At 25.2% G+C, this 11,482-nt stretch overlaps 1 protein-coding gene and 1 long non-coding RNA gene across 2 annotated transcripts in view; one reads left to right on the top strand and one right to left on the bottom strand.

Moving 5' to 3' along the window:
• The window catches only part of LOC149889752 (uncharacterized), a 6,292-nt gene extending 265 nt beyond the window's left edge, over nucleotides 1-6,027 (bottom strand). Inside the window, exons 1-4 of the mRNA XM_090086427.1 lie at nucleotides 4,653-6,027; nucleotides 1,191-1,279; nucleotides 539-983; nucleotides 1-457 (exon numbers count right to left, since the gene is read on the bottom strand). The exon at nucleotides 1-457 is cut by the window's left edge and continues 265 nt beyond it. Of these exons, the coding sequence (XP_089942553.1) occupies nucleotides 424-457; nucleotides 539-981 (477 nt within the window). The 5' untranslated portion in view covers nucleotides 982-983; nucleotides 1,191-1,279; nucleotides 4,653-6,027 and the 3' untranslated portion in view covers nucleotides 1-423. The remainder of the gene's footprint in view (nucleotides 458-538; nucleotides 984-1,190; nucleotides 1,280-4,652) is intronic.
• Nucleotides 6,028-9,376: 3,349 nt separating this feature from the next.
• LOC149889751 (uncharacterized) lies at nucleotides 9,377-10,574 on the top strand. Its single transcript, XR_016451852.1, has 2 exons — nucleotides 9,377-9,511; nucleotides 9,813-10,574. It is a non-coding gene; the product is annotated as an uncharacterized LOC149889751 (long non-coding RNA).
• Nucleotides 10,575-11,482: the final 908 nt, after the last annotated feature.

The following is an 11,482-nucleotide window of genomic DNA, read 5'->3' as shown; positions in this document are numbered from 1 at the left end:
TTTTTCCAACATCTCGCTTTACTATTTCCCAAATGTTTTCTATGGGGTTAAGATCAGGTGAGTTGCCTGGCCATGGCAATACATCTACTTTTTTCTGTTTTAAAAAAGCCATAACACTTTTTGCTGTGTGGCAAGTTGCACCATCTTGCATAAATATAAGATTTTTGACATTTTTGGACTTCTTTTGAATTTTTTTGACATTTTTAGACCAATCTGCCATTTGAGGAAGCAACTGGTTCTCCAGAACTTCTTTATACTGGTCCTGCCTCATTGTGACAACTACTTTGTAGAGACGCCCTGCTCCTTGCCCACAAATGACAGACCACATCATTACTGAAGCTGGATGCTTGACTGTTTCCACAATGCAGTCAGGATGAAACTTTTCGTTTGTTCTACGACGAACAAAAGCTGTTTTGTCCATCATTACTTGAAAAGTTGATTCATCAGAGAAGCAAATCTAAAATAATGCTTATTTTAAATAATAATATTTATGAATATATTTAAAATATTTTACGAATATGAATGCAAATAAAAATACTTTTCCCCAATCCTCAACAGCCAGTGACGATAGTTTCGAGCCCACTCCAGTCTCTTTTTTTTCAAGAGTGAAGTCAGTTTTGGTTTCTTGGCTGGGCGATGACACATCAATCCCTCTTCCTTCAGCCTTCTACGAATGGTCCGGTCTGACATAGCAATACCAGCTTCATGGATAAGCTTAGTCAATAAATTTTGTGGCTTTTTTCTGTTTTCCAGGCATATATTCCGGATAATACGATCTGCTCTTGGTGTTGTCTTTCGTTTAGTAGGAGGTCTCCTTGGGCCAAACTCTTCCCCTGTATCATTTTTTTTTCTCACTGGCATTATGGATTGGTGAGAAACCTTTACAATTTGTGCAACTTTTTGCTGAGAATATTTTGTATTCTGTAAAAGACATCTAATTTGACTAACTTTTGTTGGTATCATATCACATTTTTTACCCATAGCTGAAAATTTAAATTAATAACTTTAAAAAAGACTATTATTTGGTGTCTTTCCATAAACAGGAAAAAAAACATAAAATCCTTTATTTAAAATTAATGACTTACTGATTATTATTAAGTTCAAAAAAAAAAATTAATTAAATAAATCAGATGCTTGAAATTAAAATAAATCATATTTAAACTTCAATCAAACTAACAACTAAAAATAACCTTAAGTTGTCCGATATGCACCAATTTGATTATGACAGGTGATTGCTGACAGCCAGAGTTGCCAATTGATAAACTTTTATTAAATATCACTAAGAATAGAAATAACTTGACATGTAACAAAAAGATATATATTTATTTTCTCATATGCAGGTTTAAGCAACATATTTGAAAAAAATTGTAAAAAAAACGTGTGGTCCTAATGTGATGGCCGACCACTGTAGCAACACAAAAAATGTATCCTTCTGTCTGAAAGTTTAAGTTAAATCTAATTCTCCAAAGCATTACAGTAATTCAGCTATGAATTACTCGATGAATGTAAATTTTTTTTACCTTAATACCAAGACTATTTTAGTACAAATCACTTTAATACACAGATATTAACATTTTTCTTGATTTGTAAAACTGTCAAATATTTCCTAAGCTGAGGGTCAAAATGAGACATACTTTAACACTAGAAAAACTATGCTTTGAGATAAAAAAAATTCTTAGGAAAAACAAAAAACTAAACATTTTAAACTAAACATTTTTTAATAAAAAATTTTCAGTGTGACAGGATGTTATAAAAGCATACGAACAATATGCAATTTTCATACTTTTCAGAGTTTATCCAATATGAAATATGAAGGTTCAGCAGATAGAAAACTATAACTCTAAACTTAAGAACACTTTTAATTGTATTAATTTAAGCATTTTTCTTTTGCATTTATACTAATCCTTCTTCAACACTACTTAATTTGTTTCTTTGAATAATTTTGTAAATTTTACTTGGCAAAGAGCAGTGGTATCACTTGGCTTAATTAAGCTCAGAAATTTTTTTAATAACTGTTAACGAAATTTTTTAAATAACTAGTTAACGAAAAAAAATGTTTTACAGTAATTTTTTAAAGTATAATGTTGTAAAAGCTTTTAAAGAACTACTCATTAATGTATTTCATAAAAGAACTATATCAATATATTAAGGTTTCTTACTCTTTCCTGTTTATCCCACAGAGAGGCTTTAAAGACAAGGAACAAAAAACCCTAGGTTATGGTTAAATTATTATCAAAATGTACATGGAATGTTGATATAAAAATGAAAACAATAAAAAAAAAGCAGATCATTTCTTTTAAAAAGATGTTAAGACAACAAACATGCTTGCTAGATTATCTTCATAATTTTTAAGAAAAAATATTATGAAAACTTTATTAAAAAATCATTTTAAATGATAAGTTTGAGTTTCAAAAACAGTGTACTATTCAATATTGTTAAGAACTTTTTTAATGTTTAAAGAAATCTCTTTATCATTATCTTTTTTGGAATAATATTGAATACCTCAGTAATTGCATCAATGCTTGTTATTTATAACTTATTGCTTTCCAACAACCATTGGAAGAGTACTTCACACAAGATACATCAGATAAATTTTCTTTTACATATCTAACTTTTTATTCTTAAATTTTGTAAACAAACCCTGTGTTGTGATCAACATTTTCTTAAAAGTAACAAAAAGATTTTTGTTAGAGAAAGTTTTTTTCTATAAAGTAAAGTGCAATAGATAAAATGTGGCAAATAACTTTTGCTCCAGTGATAACTTTTAACCTCATCCAGGACAACATATTGATATTTTTCAGCAAAATCTTCTAAAATTATTCATTTCTTTTTCTTAAAATTTTCTTTACATTTTTTTTAAGTATTTACTTTGTGTTTTTGAAATATGTAAGGGTTTCAATGCAACTGCAAAAGAAGTCATTAAATTTTTTGAGTGGCAGTATTTGCAACACAAGTATTGTATAGTCAGTGGTCTGCCATGGCTTGAATACTTTGAATAATTTTTCTTAGCTAATTGCCTATAAACTCTTGTACTAAACTTTAACTTGTTGGACAGATATGCTTTCTCTTCATTTGAATTTTATCACAAGGATTTGGATTTTCAGACAAAGGAAGAGGTTCAAGAAGCCATGGAGACAAACTTAAGGTCACATTCACATGATCATATGCAATGGCAACTAAAAAAACTGAAAACAGATTTTTAATTTGTTTCTTTTACTTTTTTTGACTGAAAATTATTTTTTAGGCTAGAACTATTTTGTTCCCCTATTTTAAACATTGACAGAAAATCAGTTGATAATTTAGCAAGTAATAATTACTACTAATATTATAACTAATTCTTTAAATAACTTATTTTTAAAAACAATTCAATTAAATCATTTAGATAAAAATAAAGTAAAATAATAAAGTGTGTTTTAAAAGTAATCGCTGTTTAAAGTATATTCACTAATTTGAATGTAAAATTTATTTGGCACGATTTTTTACTTTTTTAAATAAATATAAATTGTTTCCATTTTTTGATGTTAGAAATCTTCATGTTGTAGTGGACTTTATCTCTGTATTTTTGTTAAATGCATTTTGATTTTACTTTTCTTTTTAAACGCATCTTGATTAAAAATTCTTTCATTTTTGGCATATTGCTAAACTCATTTGCACTAAAACTCATTAACAAAAACATGGCTTCAGGGAAAGCAAAGTTTCAGCTATGCTTTATTTGCAAAAGCTAAATGATGTCTAAAGATTCTGCTTCATTCATAAACAAAATGTAGTATCACTACATTAATAAAATGGAAAAAGAGGAGTCAGCCACATATCTTAAGATACTCCGCTCAAAATGGCAGAGAAAAGCAAGTTTTACTCATTTTATTGCTATTTCTGGGAAATGCTGTAAACTTTACTACAATTCCTATAGTAAGCAAGTGTACAGAGTTGGAATAAAAGAATTGCATAAAAATAAATTTTTAGTATGTACTAGAATAAAAATTTAAGAAAATAACAAAGAAAATGTATAGATAAAAAAATACTCATGCATTTGCACTACTTAAGTAGTAGTGTAAATATGCAATATTGAATGAAGACGACAAGCACAACATTAACTGAATTATATATTTTGAAGTAATAATCAGCTCACTTTTTTTTCTTTAAAGAAGTTGCTAATTTGAAATTTTCTTTAAAGAAATTGAATTGAAATTTTCTTTAAAGAAATTGAATTGAAATTTTCTTTAAAGAAATTGAATTGAAATTTTCTTTAAAGAAATTGAATTGAAATTTTCTTTAAAGAAATTGAATTGAAATTTTCTTTAAAGAAATTGAATTGAAATTTTCTTTAAAGAAATTGAATTGAAATTTTCTTTAAAGAAATTGAATTGAAATTTTCTTTAAAGAAATTGAATTGAAATTTTCTTTAAAGAAATTGAATTGAAATTTTCTTTAAAGAAATTGAATTGAAATTTTCTTTAAAGAAATTGAATTGAAATTTTCTTTAAAGAAGTAACTAATTTGAAATGGAAGAAAATAACTTTACAGAGTACCTGTATTACTGTTGCAAATAAAATTAATAAGCTTTTTATTACAACAACTTGAATTATTTTCAATTAAATATGGACTGAAAAACAAAATCAAAAGCAATATAAGATATTTCAAAATTGACTCACCAGAAAGAAACTTGCGTAAATTATAATTTCTTTTGAGTTCGAAAGTTATTGTAAGCCATGGGAAAATAAGCACATTCAGTACTTGATTATAAACATTACTTATTTAATGAACTACCCGAAAAATAAGAAATTAAAATTTTGATATAAAAAATAATTCAAACCCTAATTTATGATAAAAGCAAATTTTTTATGAGTAAACAACTTGCATATTAAACCATTATGAAACAGACTTATTGTAATGGACTGTGAGAAAAAAAAAAAGTCATCAAAAAATCACCTGAAAATAGGAACCAGATGATAAACTAGCTGTCACCAAAAATAACAATAAAATATACAAAATGTAACAAAAAAAAAAACAATAAAAAAAACAATAAAAAAAAGAAAAGGAGTAATAAGGATAACAAAAATTATAAAAATAATGATAATAAAACAATAAAAAAACAAATATAAAATTATTAATAAAAAAAAGAGTAAAAAAAAAAAAAAATACAATAAGGATAGTAACAGTAATAATAAGAATAATAACAATAATAAAAAATAAAAAATCATGAAATGAATAATAACAAAAATATTGATAAAAATATAAATAGTAATAGTAATATTAAAAACAAGAAAAACAAAAATAACTGGAGTAATGATAACAAAAATAATGATAATATATAAAATAACAACCATAACAATAATAATTATAATAACCATAAAAAGAAAAATAACAATCAAAAAATATTTAAACAAAAAAAAAAGAGGAACAATAATAACAATAAGTATATTAACAATAAGAGGAATAAAAATAACAGGACAAATAAAAAGAATAATAATAAGAACATATTTAATAAAAAGAAAATAAAGTTAGAAATAATTGTAACCAAAAGGAAACATAATCAAAACAATGATAATCATAATAACAGCAAAAAGAAAATTTAACAGTTACAAAATATGACAAAAAAATGAGGAAGAATGATAACAATAAGTATAATAACAACAATGAGAGTAATAAGAAGAAGAATAAAAAGAATAACAATATGAAGAGCAAATTTAATTTTAAAAAAGTAATGATATAATGAAACTAATAGCAACAATAAAAGTAATAATTATAATTGCAATAATAACAAAAATAAAAAATTTAATTATAATAATAATTTAAAAAAAAACGAAGAATAAAGACAATATAAAATCACTATTAATAAAAGTAACAATAATAAAAAAAGGAATTGTATTACAAATAACAATACAATAATAAAAAGAATAAAAAATACAATGTTAACTATAAAAACATAAATATTAACAAAAATGATAAGAAGAAAAATAATTAAAATAGGAATATTTTAAATGAAAATATAAATATAAATAATAAAATAAATTAAAAGAAAAATAATTATAGCAACAAATAAAGAGAAGAATTTAAAAAAAAGAAAAACAGAATAATAATAATAACAACAAGAATAAAAATAATAATAACAATAAGAATAACATTAACTAAAATAAGAATAAGAATAAAAATAAGAATAATATTAAGAATAACAAAAACAATGATAAAAATATACATAATGTAAACAAATAACAATAATAATAATAATAATGATAATGACGATAATAAAAAATAATGTTAAAAATATACATCATATATAAAAAAGTAACAATAAAAAAAAAAGAAAAAAGAGTAACAAGTATAACAAAAGTTATAAAAATGATAATAATATTGTAATAAGAAGGAAACTCAAAAACATTAACAACAGTAAGTATAAAAAAATAATTGTCAGCATACTGTTTTTTTACAACTAACTTTAAACATTGCAGTTTTCATTTATTCCTCAAACTTTTAATTATCTTGTCTTTGTGAGCAATAGTCTCATTCAGATGTTTAAATCTTGCCCTTAGTTTAATATTTTCCCTTAACACCTTCACATCCTCTCTATGCTTTCACATTTTGGTAGTAATATTATTCGCCAAAATACTAAACCATCATTTTAGGACATTTGTTCTAGGAGACAACTGGTCAGCTCTTAATCTGAATAATGGTCTTGAATCAGATAAAGGTAAAACACTTATATGTTTAGATGAGTTAACTGACAAAGATGAAACAGTGTTACTTGACTTAGGGGTTGATTGAAATGAATGTGTTGCTGGCGATACTGTTATTTGACACAAGAAAAGCACATTGTAAAAGTCAATAAAATGTTTAGAATCTCTTGAAAATTGGCAAGCCCATATTTTGATTCTCTAACAAGTAGTTCAATATGACTTCTATAAATCTTGAAGCCATAAAGCTTATTGAGTTGTGTGATAGTTGTTTTTTGTGATTCACCATTGTTAATGAATATAAACAGTATATGTCCATTTTTACAGTCTATGTCTATTTGTATAAAGTTTGATGCTGCATATTTTTTTGCTGCACCACAAAATACACAAATATTCTTTTAGGCCCCATGATACCTTAAAACGCTAAATGCAATTATTTTTAAAATGAATAAAAATTTTATTAGAGGATGTTGTTTACTTTAATTTCTTTTTCTTTTTTTTTTTTTTAAATAATTCACTTACTTATTTCTTTTTCAAACTTAAACACATGAGTTGCTTGATAAGATAAAAAAAAGTGCACATAAATATTATTTGATAACAATTATAAGCAATTTTGTCATAATATAAATATTATTTAGATGCTAAAGTTTGTTTTTTTTTTAAAAAAAATGACCACATGATGCATCATATAATGCACACCATCTAATACCTCATTTACTCATAATAATTATAAAAACTTTTCATAATAAATTATCAATAAATTAAAATATAAAATTAAACTATTAAATGATAACATATAATTATTAAAATAATATATTATTATTTAAGAATGTTAAGCAATAACAATTAAATAGATTTTATTATCATAGTTATAATTATGATGAAAAATAACCAAACTTGAATATAAAAATTAAAAAACAAAAACAAACTCAATTTAAAAAAGTTAACAAAATAACTTCATCAGCAAGAATTATCTTTTGGAATTTTTAATCCATCACAATCAAAATAAAAAAACAAAACAACAACAAAAAAAACTATATTTAAAGATAATTAACAATTACAACATTGAATAAGAAAAAAGCATTCTGAAACACAATAAAAACAACAAATAACAGCAAAACTAATACAAAGAATTTAAAAAGTTTAACAAAAACAATAAACAATAAAAGTAATAATCAATTACAAAAATGATAAGTGATAAGAGGAATTTAATGAAATAACCACATTAACTTAAAAGTATAACAAAGATAATAAACAACAGCAATAATTAAAAGTATTGCATAGAAAAATAAAAACTTTAACAAATACCAACAGCAACAAAAACTCTGTAAAAACAACAAAAGCATAGCAACTGTATGTGTAAAAAAAAAAAAAAAAAGAAACTTTGAAAACTGAGACAGATGAAAAAAATGATACAGAAGAACAAGTAAAAATAACAAAAATAAAAACTTAAAGCTTGTTAAAACTATTAACAACATTAAAAGATAAATACTAAAGTTAAAAATAACTTTAAGATAAAACAATAATGACAATACTAGAAAAATGTCAGGATGTTGTGGATCTCGCATCCGTAGAATGAAAACAAATGTATCCTTCTGGCCTTATGATGAAAAATATGCAAAATGAGCATATAACTACGTCTGATGCATAAATTTTATCTTCAATTACTTTTTTGTCCCATTATTGAAATATGTTGCATAATTACTTCTTTTTTATTGTCCATTTTCTTATCAAACTTAGACTAGGTGTCAACAGTTATCATTAGATAGATTGTTAAAATAGAAACATTACGCTTAACTCCATTATGAAATGTTTCAAAGCTAAGATTTTCATAAACTCATCATATAATATATTTCTAATGCAACTTAAAGATATTATGGTAGTTATTTGAGTTGGACGAGCAATTGGAATTTGAGATAAGTGTACTCCAAGCCAAACAGATAGAGCATTTTTTTGATTGACATTTTCCTTCATGTGCTGTAAATGTTTCAAAACTTGGAGGCTAGTGTAACTCACAGATAAATGTTATTGGTAACAACTAAATTAGAAAATGGAATGGCTTTTATCCATCTTTCACGCTCATATATATATATATATATATATATATATATATATATATATATATATATATATATATATATATATATATATATATATATATATATATATATATATACATACACATATACATATATATACATGTATATTTTCATCTTGATAATTATTGTGACAAGCATACACATAACATTATTTTGGCACGATATAAAAACTTTATCTAAAATTAGAAAATATTTTCTTTTTGCTTTAAATGAATTCTAAAACTCCACGTTTAAATTATAAAAGTTTGTTTTCATTACATCGTGTAAGAATAATTCACAATATATCATAAACAACATTGCATTTTCTCTATTAAAAACAAGTCTAAACGAATAATTCAACCGTTAAAAAATAGGCCTGCATAAAAAATTCCGGTTGCACGACGTAGTAAGAGGGGTGAGGGGGAGCGAGAGGGGTAGAGAGAGAGAGTTAAATTTTTTGCAAGAAAAACCCCCTCCCCTTTGGTCACGTGAATGTCGAAAATTCCTAAGTTTGTGCGGATCCAGCGTGCATAGAATGAAATTGGTCCATTCACGTGGGCCGTTTCCTGGTGTATTATTGGTTAAGGCAAACAATGAGCTTAGAAGTTCGCCTCTGCCACTAATGTCCATCCTTCTACAAGAGGTCTGCCCTAATGAGCTACTTATGGGAAACATACCTTGGTTAGAAGGCTTTGAAAATAAACATAAAAAGGGCTTCTGTGGTACAAGTTTCAAAATCTGCAAATACTAGGAGTAAACTGAGTAAGTTTTAGTTTTGCTTTTTTGATTTAGCTGTTTTATAGAGTTGCTTTAGATAGCTTGAATGACCTGGGGAGAAAATCTGTTTTAGACGTGCTATTATATCTTTGCAAAGTTTATGTTGTTTACGATTTATCAATTTTCTTACGGTGTTTGTGTTTACTTTATGAAAATGATTCGGTAATGTTGAGCTACGTATTTAATTAAAGTGAATTTTTGAAAGTAATAAATAAGGATGCCTTTTGCATGTCTAGAGGTTTTACCACCTTCCTCCCCGGCTTTTAGTTGATTTTTGAATGTTTAGAGTTCCTTGTGGGACGCCAACGCATGCAAGAGCAAGTTCATTTTTTGAAACAAGACATAACAGCTGTGCTCTAAGTTTTTTTTTTTTTTTTTTTTTTGTTATGTTTTCTATGTTTCTATGTTGTTTTTCTATTCTGTTTTTCAGCCAGGGTTTTCGTTGTTGTTGTTGTCAATGATAGTTAAGATTTCTATTATATTTTGCAATATTTTTAATTATTGTTGTTGTTTACTATCTTGTTAGACTTAAGTTAATGAAGTTATATTATTAAATTCCTTTTATCACTTATCATTTTTATAATTGGTTATTGTTTTTATTGTTTATTGCTTTCATTAAACTTTTAAAATTCTTAGTATTAGTGTTGTTGTTATTTGTTGTTTTGATTGTGTTTTAGAATACATTTTTGTTATTCAATGTTGTAATTATTGATTATCTTTAAACATATTTGTTTTTTTTTTGTTATACGTTTGAATTGTTCTTACTTTCTAAAAATGTTTATGTATTTTTGCATATGCTGTCAAAATTTCTGAGATCGAAAGAGTCGTTATTGCACGTTTGAGCCTTAGTTAAGCTAAAGAATTCATCACTTCAAAAAGATCTTACGAACACTTTTTGAACCCATGACAATGAGGAGTTAAATATGAATGTGGTTTGAATTAGTAGACACTCCTAACAATTTTACCATTTATACTTATATTTTTCAACTGCTCTATTTGTCTGATAGATGTAATGTTTCTTTTTAATGATTTAAATACACATGTTTGATGTTTGTGTTTTTGCTTTCCTATTTAACAGCTTTAATAATGAAACTCTATAATCTAAGTGACTTATATCACTTAGATATAAATATAGTTCCATGTTAGTCTGATTTATCTACAAATAATGAGTACTTAAATAGTAGATTTCTCTTTCAATACTAATATGTATTGGGGGTGTAAACTATACGTATTTTACAAATAGATATATGACACAAATAAATATGTGTTTTACTATTATTATACAAATACGTGAAAGTGTAGCTACATATTTTAATCCTATTAAACTCATAATAAACAATTCTTATAAAATAATCAAATGTATAATCTATTGCTAACTTGATATTATTGTAGGACAGTTAATCATAAAACTTTTATTGAATTTCTTGCCAAAATATTGAACTAAAAAAAGTTATAACAGAAGATCATTAAGAAAAGCATTTCTAGAAAGCATCAATAAAAAAGACCAGGACACTCAAATAAAAAAGACAACCTTCAGATACCTTTAAAAAAGAGTTTCCCCGCCTAACGTTGAACACCTCTACAACGACGTTTTCAAATCCATTATTCCATCACTCATTGAAATTAACACAAAAAAACAGTGCCAGAAGACACAGATTTTTAAAACACAAAAAAATTGCACAAATTTTCAAAATCCAAACAAAACAAAAAATAATTACAAATATATGAGAAAAACAACAACATTGATCAAAAAAACAAAAAAAGAATATTATAAAAATAACAAAAAACAAAAAGTCTAACGGAAATACAAAGAGAGAAATATAAAATCCCCGTTTTTTGATCAATTTCGATACAAAACGTCAAAATTGGACCAAATGTGGCCAAATTAAAAATTATTACTCCTCTTGGATACCTTGCTCATTTTTTCTTGTATCCTATCAGGCTGAGCAAAAAAAT

The sequence above is a fragment of the Hydra viridissima genome, unplaced genomic scaffold (assembly GCF_058129835.1).
Source record: "Hydra viridissima isolate aposymbiotic clone 2 unplaced genomic scaffold, HvirCarnegie_v1 scaffold_4, whole genome shotgun sequence".
In the NCBI taxonomy this organism is placed as follows: domain Eukaryota; kingdom Metazoa; phylum Cnidaria; class Hydrozoa; order Anthoathecata; family Hydridae; genus Hydra; species Hydra viridissima.
The sequence above is the reverse complement of the archived record's forward strand: the minus strand, read 5'-3'. Positions and strand labels throughout refer to the sequence as shown.